Source organism: Bolinopsis microptera, chromosome 5 (genome assembly GCF_026151205.1).
Source record: "Bolinopsis microptera isolate Bmic1 chromosome 5, MBARI_Bmic_1.0, whole genome shotgun sequence".
Lineage (NCBI taxonomy): Eukaryota > Metazoa > Ctenophora > Tentaculata > Lobata > Bolinopsidae > Bolinopsis > Bolinopsis microptera.
In genome coordinates this window covers 12,848,186-12,860,282 of record NC_087076.1, presented here as the reverse complement: position 1 = coordinate 12,860,282, position 12,097 = coordinate 12,848,186, and the positions used below count along the sequence as shown (strand labels likewise).

Genomic DNA, 12,097 nt, shown 5'->3' with positions numbered 1-12,097 from the left:
TTAATAAGAGTGTAACAACGGGAACTGGGCAATCTTGAAGATTATTTAATTTAGTTTTTAAAAAAAGGAAAATGCTTTGCAAAACAATCGTACATAGTGATGATTGAAGTATTGAAAGCATTAGTCAGAATTTATTGCAAGTAAATGAAACATTGGATACAAGTTGGAAATAAACGAAGTTGAACAGATGGCTAATATCTCGAGGCTGGGATGGAAGGGACCTCCTTTTATGTTCAACACCTGTGTAGAATGAATGGTGTTGTGGTTTCTCATTTTGTGAAGAAGCTATATTAGGAGCTAACAGTTTTTTGTTCTCCTCTAATACAGTGTTAAGAGGCGATAAATACGGTTTTAAAGTTCTAAGTTTTTGGTTAAGGAGGTGTGTAAAGTGTTAAGAGGGCGAGGAATCATGGGAGCATATAATTGAATATGATGTCGTTATAATATTGCAAAAGAAGTCCTTCAAAGTAATTTGTATTATTCTGAAGAAGAAAGTTGTATTATTCTAAAGAATATGGCTAATAAATATAAAAAGCAGACATCTGACAATATTTAACTGGAGACCCCGCTGTACAGGTATATTCATAGCGCTATTAGCTTCCTACCAGCCACTTAATGAATTACTGAATGACCGGACCGAATGACTTATAATAGTGAGGGACTGAAATGTTAAGTTTATCCACTATCCAGTTTATCCAGGTTGGTAACAGTGAAATTTGACAGCGGAGCCTTGGACTAGCCCAGTTGTCATCACACTGTCAGTTTTAAGCTTATTAATATGAAAATCGTAAAAGTTCAGATATATAAAGCCCCAAAACAAATGAAGAGGGGGGGGCTACAGTCTGCAGTGTTCTAAAATCGGAAGAAAACGCTCGCGGGCTGTCTTGAACAGAATACCTTTTACATGTCATAATTTATGTGGTGTGTAATATAATTCTGTAATTGTACGCACTTACGGGATTTGAAATAAATTAAAAAAGGTATTCCCATCTTTGGACGGTAGGGTACGAATACGTTAGGGGTTGAACATGTGATTCGTGTGTCAGCAGTCCACCTAACTGCGCAAACTAGTAAAATAAGATGGAGTGAGTGTAGACACACAGAAGCGTAATAGTAATACAGAACACAAAACGACACAAAAGCGAAATAATTAACTATTTTGTAAAGTTGTGCACGCTCTCTCGTAATTTAAATAGAACATATTTACCAGAGGCATTTAGATTTTAGATGTTACTGAAAGTATGATAAAACCGAACATGGGTGCAAAATTAAATGTTTACAATGAAATCAAATCTGTCGATTAGCTCAATCGTAAAGCTATTTATATTAGAATTAGAAACGGACCTAATTATTAAAAGCCAAAAGGTACACTATAAATGTATTAACACGATGATGATGAAGCTACACGTGGTAAATTCTTGAATAGATTACATGAGGTGAAGTTGTGTGAATGTACATTGAACATGGGAAAGTTTTTAGGGATTCAGTTCTCAAAGTTGTATAGTCTAGTCAATGATCTGCAGTCTGCACAGGTCTCCTCCAAGGGCTGAGGGCTCCAATGAGGAGTTAGTTAGGGGTTTTGTCCTCCAAAGATTCAGTCCGTCACGAATCAGGTCTGGTAGAAATTCAGTTTTTCGGGCATTTGGCTTAAGTTTTTACTTTTGATGAGGACAAGTAAACACTAACAGCAACAAAGTAAAAATTAACAAGCAAACGAAAGAAAACACTTTGCACGTCATATTCTGGCCTTTTCTTACTTTGACAGGGGTACTCATTTGGGTTTCTACTCATTTTGCCATCGAAAAAAGGTTCCCTCATAAGACTTCAGAAAATAGAAAATATTTAAAACTAAAAGCCGAGAAATAGAAGATTTAAACAAACGTGATATAGCAATACTGATGAAGATGTGATTACGACCTAAAAGCTTTAAAGCTGTCGCACAATCAACATCCTACTTTTGCTATAGCGTACCTAGAGCTGCGGAGCTATTTTCAATTACACGCTCCGCGTTTTAATCTGATTTCCAGGTATACACGTCCATACACAAATGGTATACATTTCCCAAGAGTATGATCTATCAAACAGCTTAAATGCAGCTCATATTTTGTAAACTATGTAGATATCTGAGTAAACTATGTGGATATCAGTGTAAACTGTAAACAGATACCATTGATTTTATATCTATATCAAACAGCTTAAAGGCTGTGAACTATATTACCGATATTCATAACCAAACTCATTTATTTTCCAAGAGAACTGTACTAACGCAACGTAAAGTGATTCCTCGTGTTTATTAGAGAATACAGAAAGGATTACTCTTAACATATTATTTAAGACAGCTCATATTTTGTTAACTATGTAGATTTCAGTGTAAACTGTAAACAGATACCTCTGATTTTCTATGGCTTTATATTATTAAATTTAAGCCTAATTTGATTTTCGGCTCGTCGTCCAAACAAATGCTGCACAGCTGCCAGCCCAAGTTTAATTTTGAATTGCAATCACACTTCAACCTTCCAAGTTCCAGTCACTCATGAGTTCACTTCCGAGCGGGTGGTAACTTGTTATCGGCATGGTTCAACTTTATCATCAGCCGTTTTCAGCAATATGCCATTTTTAAAAATATCGCCGGCACATAAAATAGCAGGTTCAAATCAAACTAAAAATTGAAATACGATTATGCGAAACAAAACCACCTCAACTTACTAATTAGCACACACAGAACAAAATTAAATGTGAATTACCTAGAAGTAAACCGATACAGTAAAGTCCTAACAGATGAAATTACTACAGATATCGTCTCCACAAACCCTAAAAAGTGCTGAGAGGATGTGTCCGTGTAGGTACTCCCGCGGGCGGAGATTGGCCCTTAAAGATATGTGATAACTGGACAAGCCAACGTTAGGGGATCAGGTTACAGTTACACGGTGTGAAAGACTCTGTACCTACTCTGTCTCTAACCTGGACCTTGGACGTAATTCAATCTTTTTATTGTTCATTTTCTCGGCCATCACATTACACATATGGTTTTGTTAATAAATCAGTTTGGTAACAGCTAAACAAAGACAGAAATACATGGCTGAAAGTAAATTTAAATATCTTAATTTCAGAGCAATCTGCTTAAAATTATAAAATCCAGAAGATTTCCAGACTTGACTGATTCTCTGATTAATCTCCGACCGGTAGTGGCTTATAATCCATGATTCGTAAATAGCTTACATTTTACTTTGTAGAAAAACTTTATAGAAACACTTTGTAAAGAAGCTCCTGTATACATGTCTCGCAAACAACTTCAAAGTAACTAAAAAATATACTGTTACGTGTTAATAGTAGATCCTAAGCTGGTAGTGATCAGTGCGTGATGTAATAATTATCGAATCGTGCATCGATTTAGTAAGAGTTGGAAAAATGCCAAACTGACGTTTTGTTTCTTTGAATTTGCTCCAAACTTAATAAAATTCTCTTTCTGGCCATACGACACGATTATGTAAATACCGCAATACAGATCTTGAACGACACGATCATTATCGAATGTAACACGGAAAGTATTTTTCGGAATACGAATAAGTGCTACCAAGTTTACAGCTTGTGCAGCTGTGTTGGCGCTGCTCTCATCTATTGAGAAAATTGATTATAAATTCAAGAGGAATATCAATAATGGAAAATGTCAGCCAGATTCCTCAGATTTGTCGGGTGTTACTCGTCTAAATTTCTTCGAAGTAGCGAGCGCCGTTTTCTTTTCGAAATGTTAGCCCGAGGCCGGGTTAGTTCATTAATTATGGATAATCACTATCAGAGACTGATGGTTCAGGTTGTGATTGAAAGTGGATCCACTGAGCCACTGAACAGTATATACAGTTACACCTGTTAGTAAAAATAAACTCGTCTAAAAGTAAAAGTGAAACAGACATGGTCACAAAAATTGATCTCATCTTATACAAGTACATAACTTCTTTTATTTTTTGTAAGACACATTGATCCCCTTACGAAGAATATCAATAAAGAAGAAGATAGTATAAAAAGAAAGAAAAAGGAAGGTTCTGTTGTGTGATCGAACATAATTTTGTTTTAGAGTAAGATAATTTCAAAATTCACAGTATTTAGCAAGCAGAATCTAGGGATAGCAACATGATTTTATTTTTATTAATCACTCCACTTAAAATATTAAAGGTTTAATGATGTTTGGTAAATTTTGGCTGGCTAGTGGAAACATGAAGATCTGGTAGGCATTGATCGGGTTCACTGTTACTTAAGAGACAATTCAAATATACTTTAACTCTACGTGAGTCTTGAGGAGCTACGATATCATGTCAGTTATGAATTACAAAGGAAGTTACGTATTTTCCACTTCTCTCGTTCTCTTGATATAGTATACAAGTAATTTTAATAAATAGCATTAATTAAAGTATATCTCCTCATTTAATTTATTTAGCGGTTTGGTCTTTGCTGATGAACATTGCCAGTGGCGTAACGAAGGGCCCAACCGACCCCGCTGTGCGGGAGGGGGCAATCTTAGGGGGGCACCAAAATTACGAAAAACTTAACTACGGTACTAGCAAAACTGCGCGTTTTGCTCTAGAAACACACATTTTTAGAGATTTTACCGGTGTCGGGTTGTATCCTCTAAAATCATCTAATTTGTTCAATTTTAGGGAGGGTCGCCAATTAAAGGGGGGCGCTTTTTCAGCGGGGGGAGGGGGCGCCAGCAAGCAACGTTACGCCACTGCACATTGCACTGCGTGGTCTAGTGCAATGGTCATTATAATTCTTATGCATTCGTAAGCGTTGAGCGGTTCCTTTTGTAAGTTGTCGAGTGTTTACAAAACGATATGTTAACAAACAATCCAAACTTATTTTTTTAAATGTAAAACATAGTTGTGATTTTAATAAAGATGTACCAGTACACTACAACAAGTTTAATTTTGTTGTTTATTCCTGATTAGGGAGAAATGCATGAAATTAATAACGTTTATCTTTTATTTTTGAAGTAATTAGTAAGTCACTTACTCAATACGATTACGATCGTATCGAGAGTTACTTTTAATAATGCAATTGTCTTAACTGAGCAAAGGAATCCGAACAAAAATAAAAAATTTCGTTGTAATCCACTGTCCTCTGCGTTGTTATTTATTTTTACTTTTTTTATTTCTGCAATCTGATAAGGGTTCGTATATTTAGCGTGTTCATTCCACAGACGATTAAAGATTTCATTTCAAGTTTCTATAAAGTATAAAGTTATGATTTAAATAACGATTTATGGTGCAACCGGAAAATTTTAATTCAATTTCTCATTTCTGAACAAGGTTGGATGCGTGTAATAAAAAACCTAAAATTCAATCTTATCTTTAATTTACTCGATGCTCTGGCATCAAAATTTTCGATCTATAATCAAATAACTTATGAGTATTGCTGAAAGCAATTAAACGCAAAATAACTGAATTGTGAATGATCTTTATTTATCCTTCGTCTCTTTTCACAGTAAAAGCATCGAATACTCACACCATGACTTTAACCAGAGATTTAATGATAAAACTACCAAATGTTGCTTTATCGCCATTTAAAATTCATTTTCGAACTGACACTCTGACAAGGAACAAGCTCCAGAAAATTGTACGAAAAACCCTTTCTCAGTGTCTACATCAATGGTTAAAATGAACTCTCATCTACAAAATCAGCGATCAATTTTAGATTATTTGGTAATTGAGTGTAGCTCATCTGGCAATCATGTACTCGGCGTTGTAGCAACTGTTCTCATGACCCGGTAACGAGTTGATGAAATATCTGAACTCCTCCTGAAAAATAAGGTTGTATTCCATATCATCACTAAGTTATATGAATTTATAGCTGAACCCATTTAAATCCATCCCAAATATTTATAACACAGGTCAATCCTGACTCCCGTAAATAAAGCTGTAGTAAATAAAGCTGTAGTAATTCAAGGGTAAAAAACGTAAATATATCTTGCAAGCTGGGTATACAAAGCAAGGTCCTGCTAACTTTATCTTGTGGACACTGGGAATACAGCTTGAGCTACGTAAACGTGGGGAAATGCATGTAGATTAAAGACGTAAATCAGACGAGAGACACCCATCATGTTTTGTTTTTTGGCGGAATTGCTCAAAGGGTCCACTTACTAACGTAACGTTGCCGAAAATTGTTTCCTAGCAACTAACCATAACCTACGACTATCACTGCTGCTTGGCAAATAATTGTTACCTTGCGAATTAAAACTAAATGTTACCTAACAACGAACTGTACCCTCCTACTAAACCTAGCAACTAACTGTAACCTACTAAATGTAACCTAGCAACAATACCTTAACGTCCTTGAGTTTGTCCTCTGCCAGGACCCTGTTGTGGGTTTCCTGTTCCAGCTGTAACTTCACTTCCTCCGTGTGTTCCTGCTCTGTGGCTACAGCTGCCTTGTACTTCGAGATCTGGGGCAAAGTAGGATTAGGGTCAATTAATTAGGGTCAAGTTATGTTTCTAGTACAGTTTTCATTATAATTCCTGCTCTGTGGCTACTGCTGCCTTGTACTTCGAGATCTGGGGCAAAGTAGGATTAGGGTAGGATTAAAGTAAGATTAGGGTCAATTTATTAGGGTCAAGTGTTAAGTTAGGTCTTTAGTACAGTCTTCATTATAGTTCCTGCTCTGTGGCTACAGCTGCCTTGTACTACAAGATCTGTGGTACATTTGTTGGATACATTATTCTACGCTATCTGGATTTGTTATCTGGTGATTGTGGTAGTTTATTTTCCATTTTTATACTGTTATAAATCATCATATAAATTATCGGTGTGCAACTTTCAAAAACCATATACCACCCAAGAGTGGCTTGTCAACTGTAAAAAAATATCGGTACAGTTATCCCCATGGCTGCTAGTAAGCATGATTTTTAAAGGATTGTCTGCTATTTGATTTTGTCTCTGGAAACCCGACATTGACACGAGTAGAAAATGGCCCAAAATATGGCACATTTCACGGCTTTCTAGCAGATTTTCTCGATATGCAACAAATTGCACAATTGCACAATTGCAGCCCAAATCGCGAAGCTTAAAATCAATAAAATGGTGTTAAATAAAATTTAAATACCTCGTTATCATGGTCTATTTTAACTTTGGTGAGTCTGTCGAGAGAGTCCTGTTCTGTTCTAGCGATAGCAGCGCTCACCTCCCTGTCCTTCTCCACCTTGAGTCTACTCTCCAGCTCCGCCAGCGCTGTTTGTTGTTCCCCCTAGTCAAATAGCAACTATCAGTCAAGACTGAAGGAATCTTAGATTGAGCGCTGTTTGTTGTTCCCCCTAGTCAAATAGCAACTATCAGTCAAGACTGAAGGGATCTTAGATTACGCGCTGTTTGTTGTTCCCCCTAGTCAAATAGCAACTATCAGTCAAGACTGAAGGGATCTTATATTAAGCGCTGTTTGTTATTCCCCCTAGTCAAATAGCAACTATCAGTAAATTCTTAGATTAAACTACGATATCGTTAGCTTGATAACTCTGAAATAACCATTAAAATATACAAATATTTCCAATAAAAGTGGGTTCAGTTGTCAGAAGAAATTTATTAAAGAGAATATGCTGGCTGTTTTATCTGTATTACCATATTTAGATTAAAACCCACCTTCCCTTGCTGTCAGAATTCTCAGTAACGCGACAAAGTATATATTCTTCTTCTCAGTAATATCATAGATATTCATTATTCTTATATTGATAGCTTCTGATTCAACGAAATACCTACTTTAAGTTTGACGATAGCTTCCTCGCGTTCCTTCTCTTTTATCACTCTCAAGTCTTCCAACTGTTGTTTTGCTTCTTCTTTCTCTTCGACCCTAGCTACTACAACTGCTTTTTCTAGGTCTTCTGCCGCACCTTTAGCTACCCTGCAAGGGTATTGTTGACTTATTCTGATAAAATGAGTGAAAGATGGGAGTTGTTGGGACACGAAAATGCTGCTCGAATCGCTACCAGCAAGTATAACTACTGAACACAGTAACTGATTAATTGATCATCAACTAATCACTGATAATTCTTATCCTGAGGACACAAAATAAACTGAAAAATTTATCTAGGTGGTACCTAGCAAGGTTCTCCGCCAGCCTGCGGTCACTGTAATCCTTTTCAAACTTGACGGCAGTGTCCAGCTTCTCCTCCCACTCCCCTGTGTTCTTCTCGACTGCCTCCTCCAGGACCAGGTCACACCGTCCTTGTAGATCCTCCAACGCCTGGTGGAGGTTAGGAATGAGAAGTATGTATCATGCCGTTCTAGTGACGTCATAGTCACGTCATAGTCTAATTTGTTTCTAATTCATAGTCTCTAGTTTCTAATTCCTAATTTATAATTTATAATTTATAATTTATAATTTATAATTTATAATTTATAATTTATAATTTATAATTTATAATTTATAATTTATAATTTATAATTTATAATTTATAATTTATAATTTATAATTTATAATTTATAATTTATAATTTATAATTTATAATTTATAATTTATAATTTATAATTTATAATTTATAATTTATAATTTATAATTTATAATTTATAATTTATAATTTATAATTTATAATTTATAATTTATACTTTATAATTTATAATTAGTCAGTAGTCACGTGACCTTAATATACGTACATTTACAAATTATGTACAAGTACTTTAAGCTAAGTACTGTAAGTACTGTAAGTACTTCTCATCTTAATTTGATAAGGGAGCATAAGTTATGACATGAGAATTCTGATCAAGGGAAGTAGAAAATGTACTATTTAATCATGAAAACAAAAGATACAAACCTTTTTATATCTTTTCTTGATTTATGATTAAATTCAGTAATTTGCAGGACAATTGTGTGAACCGTGTACTTTACAAGCTCGTGGTTAACATTATTATTCTCGTCACAAATGGCTGAATATAGTCATACATATATAAATTATACCAATTACATAATTTATGCATATGATATTGTTCGCCCGTATGTTAAATACCCTTTCAGTGCCTGTTGGTTGTGCTCTCGTCAGCTGTGCGATTGCAGCCCTGCATGTATAAATAACCACGTTGCCGAGTGATAGTATTGATATCTTTCTAGGTCATAACCACGTTACCGAGTGATAGTATTGATCTCTTTCTAGGTCACAACCACGTTCCCGAGTGATAGTATTGATATCTTTCTAGATCACAACCACGTTCCCGAGTGATAGTATTGATATCTTTCTAGGTCACAACCACGTTCCCGAGTGATAGTATCGATATCTTTCTAGATCACAACCACGTTCCCGAGTGATAGTATTGATATCTTTTTGTTTTTGGAATAATATCTGGAGGCCACATCAACTAGAACATTTTAGGAGTCCCCGATCAGACTGGGCATTGCATAATCCTGCATAATATCTCTTTATGTAACATACCTTAGTCGGTAATATTATGGGGGGTAAGAATATGGACTGATATAAATATGGTTCTTTGGCCCGAAGAGGACCAAATTATACCCCCCATAATATTACCGATTAAGGTAAGGCATGTTTCACGGTACAGCTGCCATAATCTTTGAGCTACTTTAGCGCAACAGAAGGACTACTTTTCGTCACGGATTTCTTGGAATTTTATTCTGTGTGTATTCAGTCTTTTTGAACTTTTCTCGGTTGATTGAAAGTCCCTCTCGTCAGCTGTGCGATTGCAGCCCTGCATGTATAAATAACCACGTTCCCGAGTGATAGTATTGATATCTTTCTAGGTCATAACCACGTTCCCGAGTGATAGTATTGATATCTTTCTAGGTCATAACCACGTTACCGAGTGATAGTATTGATCTCTTTCTAGGTCACAACCACGTTCCCGAGTGATAGTATTGATATCTTTCTAGGTCATAACCACGTTCCCGAATGATAGTATTGATATCTTTCTAGGTCATAACCACGTTCCCGAGTGATAGTATTGATATCTTTCTAGGTCATAACCACGTTACCGAGTGATAGTATTGATATCTTTCTAGGTCACAACCACGTTCCCGAGTGATAGTATTGATATCTTTCTAGGTCATAACCACGTTCCCGAATGATAGTATTGATATCTTTCTAGGTCACAACCACGTTCCCGAGTGATAGTATTGATATCTTTCTAGGTCACAACCACGTTCCCGAGTGATAGTATTGATATCTTTCTAGGTCATAACCACGTTCCCGAGTGATAGTATTGATATCTTTCTAGGTCATAACCACGTTACCGAGTGATAGTATTGATCTCTTTCTAGGTCACAACCACGTTCCCGAGTGATAGTATTGATATCTTTCTAGGTCATAACCACGTTACCGAGTGATAGTATTGATCTCTTTCTAGGTCACAACCACGTTCCCGAGTGATAGTATTGGTATCTTTCTAGGTCATAACCACGTTACCGAGTGATAGTATTGATCTCTTTCTAGGTCATAACCACGTTCCCGAGTGATAGTATTGATATCTTTCTAGGTCATAACCACGTTACCGAGTGATAGTATTAATATCTTTCTAGGTCATAACCACGTTCCCGAGTGATAGTATTGATCTCTTTCTAGGTCATGCCGACTGACCCTATTCTATGTTATAAATACTTCTAATTCATGCTATAAGTACTAACTTACTCCATGAAATTAAACTCACCTGTTTCTGTGCCTTGGCGCACTTCCTAGCTAACTTCTCCAGAGCTATCTCCTTAGATTCCACTCCTGCAACCCTCGTCCTCTCTATCGCCTCCTCTATTGCTCGTATTCTCTCGTGCTCTTCATGGTCTATTGTCTTCGTCAGTATCTCCGCTCCCAGAGCTGATGTGAGGTGAGAGAAAGAGACAAAAGAATCAGGTCTGGTAGAAATTCAGTTTTTCGGGCATTTGGTTTAAGTTTTTACTTTTGATGAGGACAAGTAAACACTAACAGCAACAAAGTAAAAATTAACAAGCAAACGAAGGAAAACACTTTGCACGTCATATTCTGGCCTTTTCTTACTTTGACAGTTGTACTCATTTGGGTTTCTACTCATTTTGCCATTGGAAAAAGGTTCTCTCATAAGACTTCAGAAAAATAGAAAATATTTAAAACTAAAAGCCGAGAAATAAAAGATTTAAACGTGATGATATAGCAATACTGATGAAGATGTGGTTACGACTTCAAAGCTTTAAAGCTGTCGCACAATCAACATCCTACTTTTGCTATAGCGTACCTAGAGCTGCGGAGCTATTTTCAATTACACGCTCCGCGTTTTAATCTGATTTCCAGGTATACACGTCCATACACAAATGGTATACATTTCCCACGAGTATGCTCTATCAAACAGCTTAAATGCAGCTCATATTTTGTAAACTATGTAGATATCTGAGTAAACTATGTGGATATCAGTGTAAACTGTAAACAGATAGTAAACTGTAAACAGATACCTACCTCTGATTTTCTATGGCTTTACATTATTAAATTTAAGCCTAATTTGATTTTCGGCTCGTCGTCCAAACAAATGCTGCACAGCTGCCAGCCCAAGATTAATTTTGAATTGAATCAAATCACACTTCAACCTTCCAAGTTCCAGTCACTCATGAGTTCACTTCCGAGCTTGAATGTGGTAACTTGTTATCGGCAATAAACAACAAACTACTCCATCATTTGTTTTTGGCATGGTTCAACTTTATCTTCAGCCGTTTTCAGCAATTTGCCATTTTTAGAAATATCGCCGGCACTAAAAATAGTAGGTTCTAATCAAACTAAAAATTTAAATACGATTATGCAAAACAAAACCACCTCAACTTACTAATTAGCACACACAGAACAAAATTGAATGTGAATTACCTAGACATATACGGTATACAGTAAAGTCCTAACAAATGAAATTACTGCAGATATCGTCTCCACAAACCCTAAAAAGTGCTGAGAGGATGTGTCCGTGTAGGTACTCCCGCGGGCGGAGATTGGCCCTTAAAGATATGTGATAACTGGACAAGCCAACGTTAGGGAATCAGGTTACAGTTACACGGTGCAAAAGACTTTGTACAATGTACCTACTTTAGTCTCTAACCTGGACCTTGGACGTAATTTAATCTTTTTATTGTTGATTTTCTCGGTCATCACATATGGTTTTGTTA

The 12,097-nt window shown here is 36.2% G+C and overlaps 2 protein-coding genes across 2 annotated transcripts in view; one reads left to right on the top strand and one right to left on the bottom strand.

Annotated features, from left to right (window-relative positions):
• Positions 1 to 12,097, top strand: part of LOC134815976 (uncharacterized) — a 578,562-nt gene that overhangs the window by 244,798 nt on the left and 321,667 nt on the right. The gene's annotated exons all lie outside the window — the stretch shown is intronic.
• Positions 5,432 to 11,007, bottom strand: LOC134814694 (switch-associated protein 70-like). The gene is made up of 7 exons (XM_063822874.1): positions 10,974 to 11,007; positions 10,633 to 10,793; positions 8,079 to 8,224; positions 7,741 to 7,882; positions 7,094 to 7,234; positions 6,317 to 6,436; positions 5,432 to 5,792 (listed from the first exon to the last, which is right to left on the bottom strand). Exons 1-7 carry the CDS (start codon positions 11,005 to 11,007, stop codon positions 5,712 to 5,714), a joined length of 825 nt encoding a protein of 274 aa, XP_063678944.1. The 3' UTR covers positions 5,432 to 5,711.

Bases quoted from the DNA above. Each gene is read 5' to 3' on its own strand.
- LOC134814694 (XM_063822874.1), bottom strand. From the start codon at position 11,007: ATGAGTAGAAACCCAAATGAGTACAACTGTCAAA. The intron at 10,794-10,973 runs GTAAGAAAAGGC...ACCTCACATCAG, and splicing joins AAATGAGTACAACTGTCAAA to CTCTGGGAGCGGAGATACTG. The intron at 5,793-6,316 runs GTATTGTTGCTA...CTTATTTTTCAG, and splicing joins ACAAACTCAAGGACGTTAAG to GAGGAGTTCAGATATTTCAT.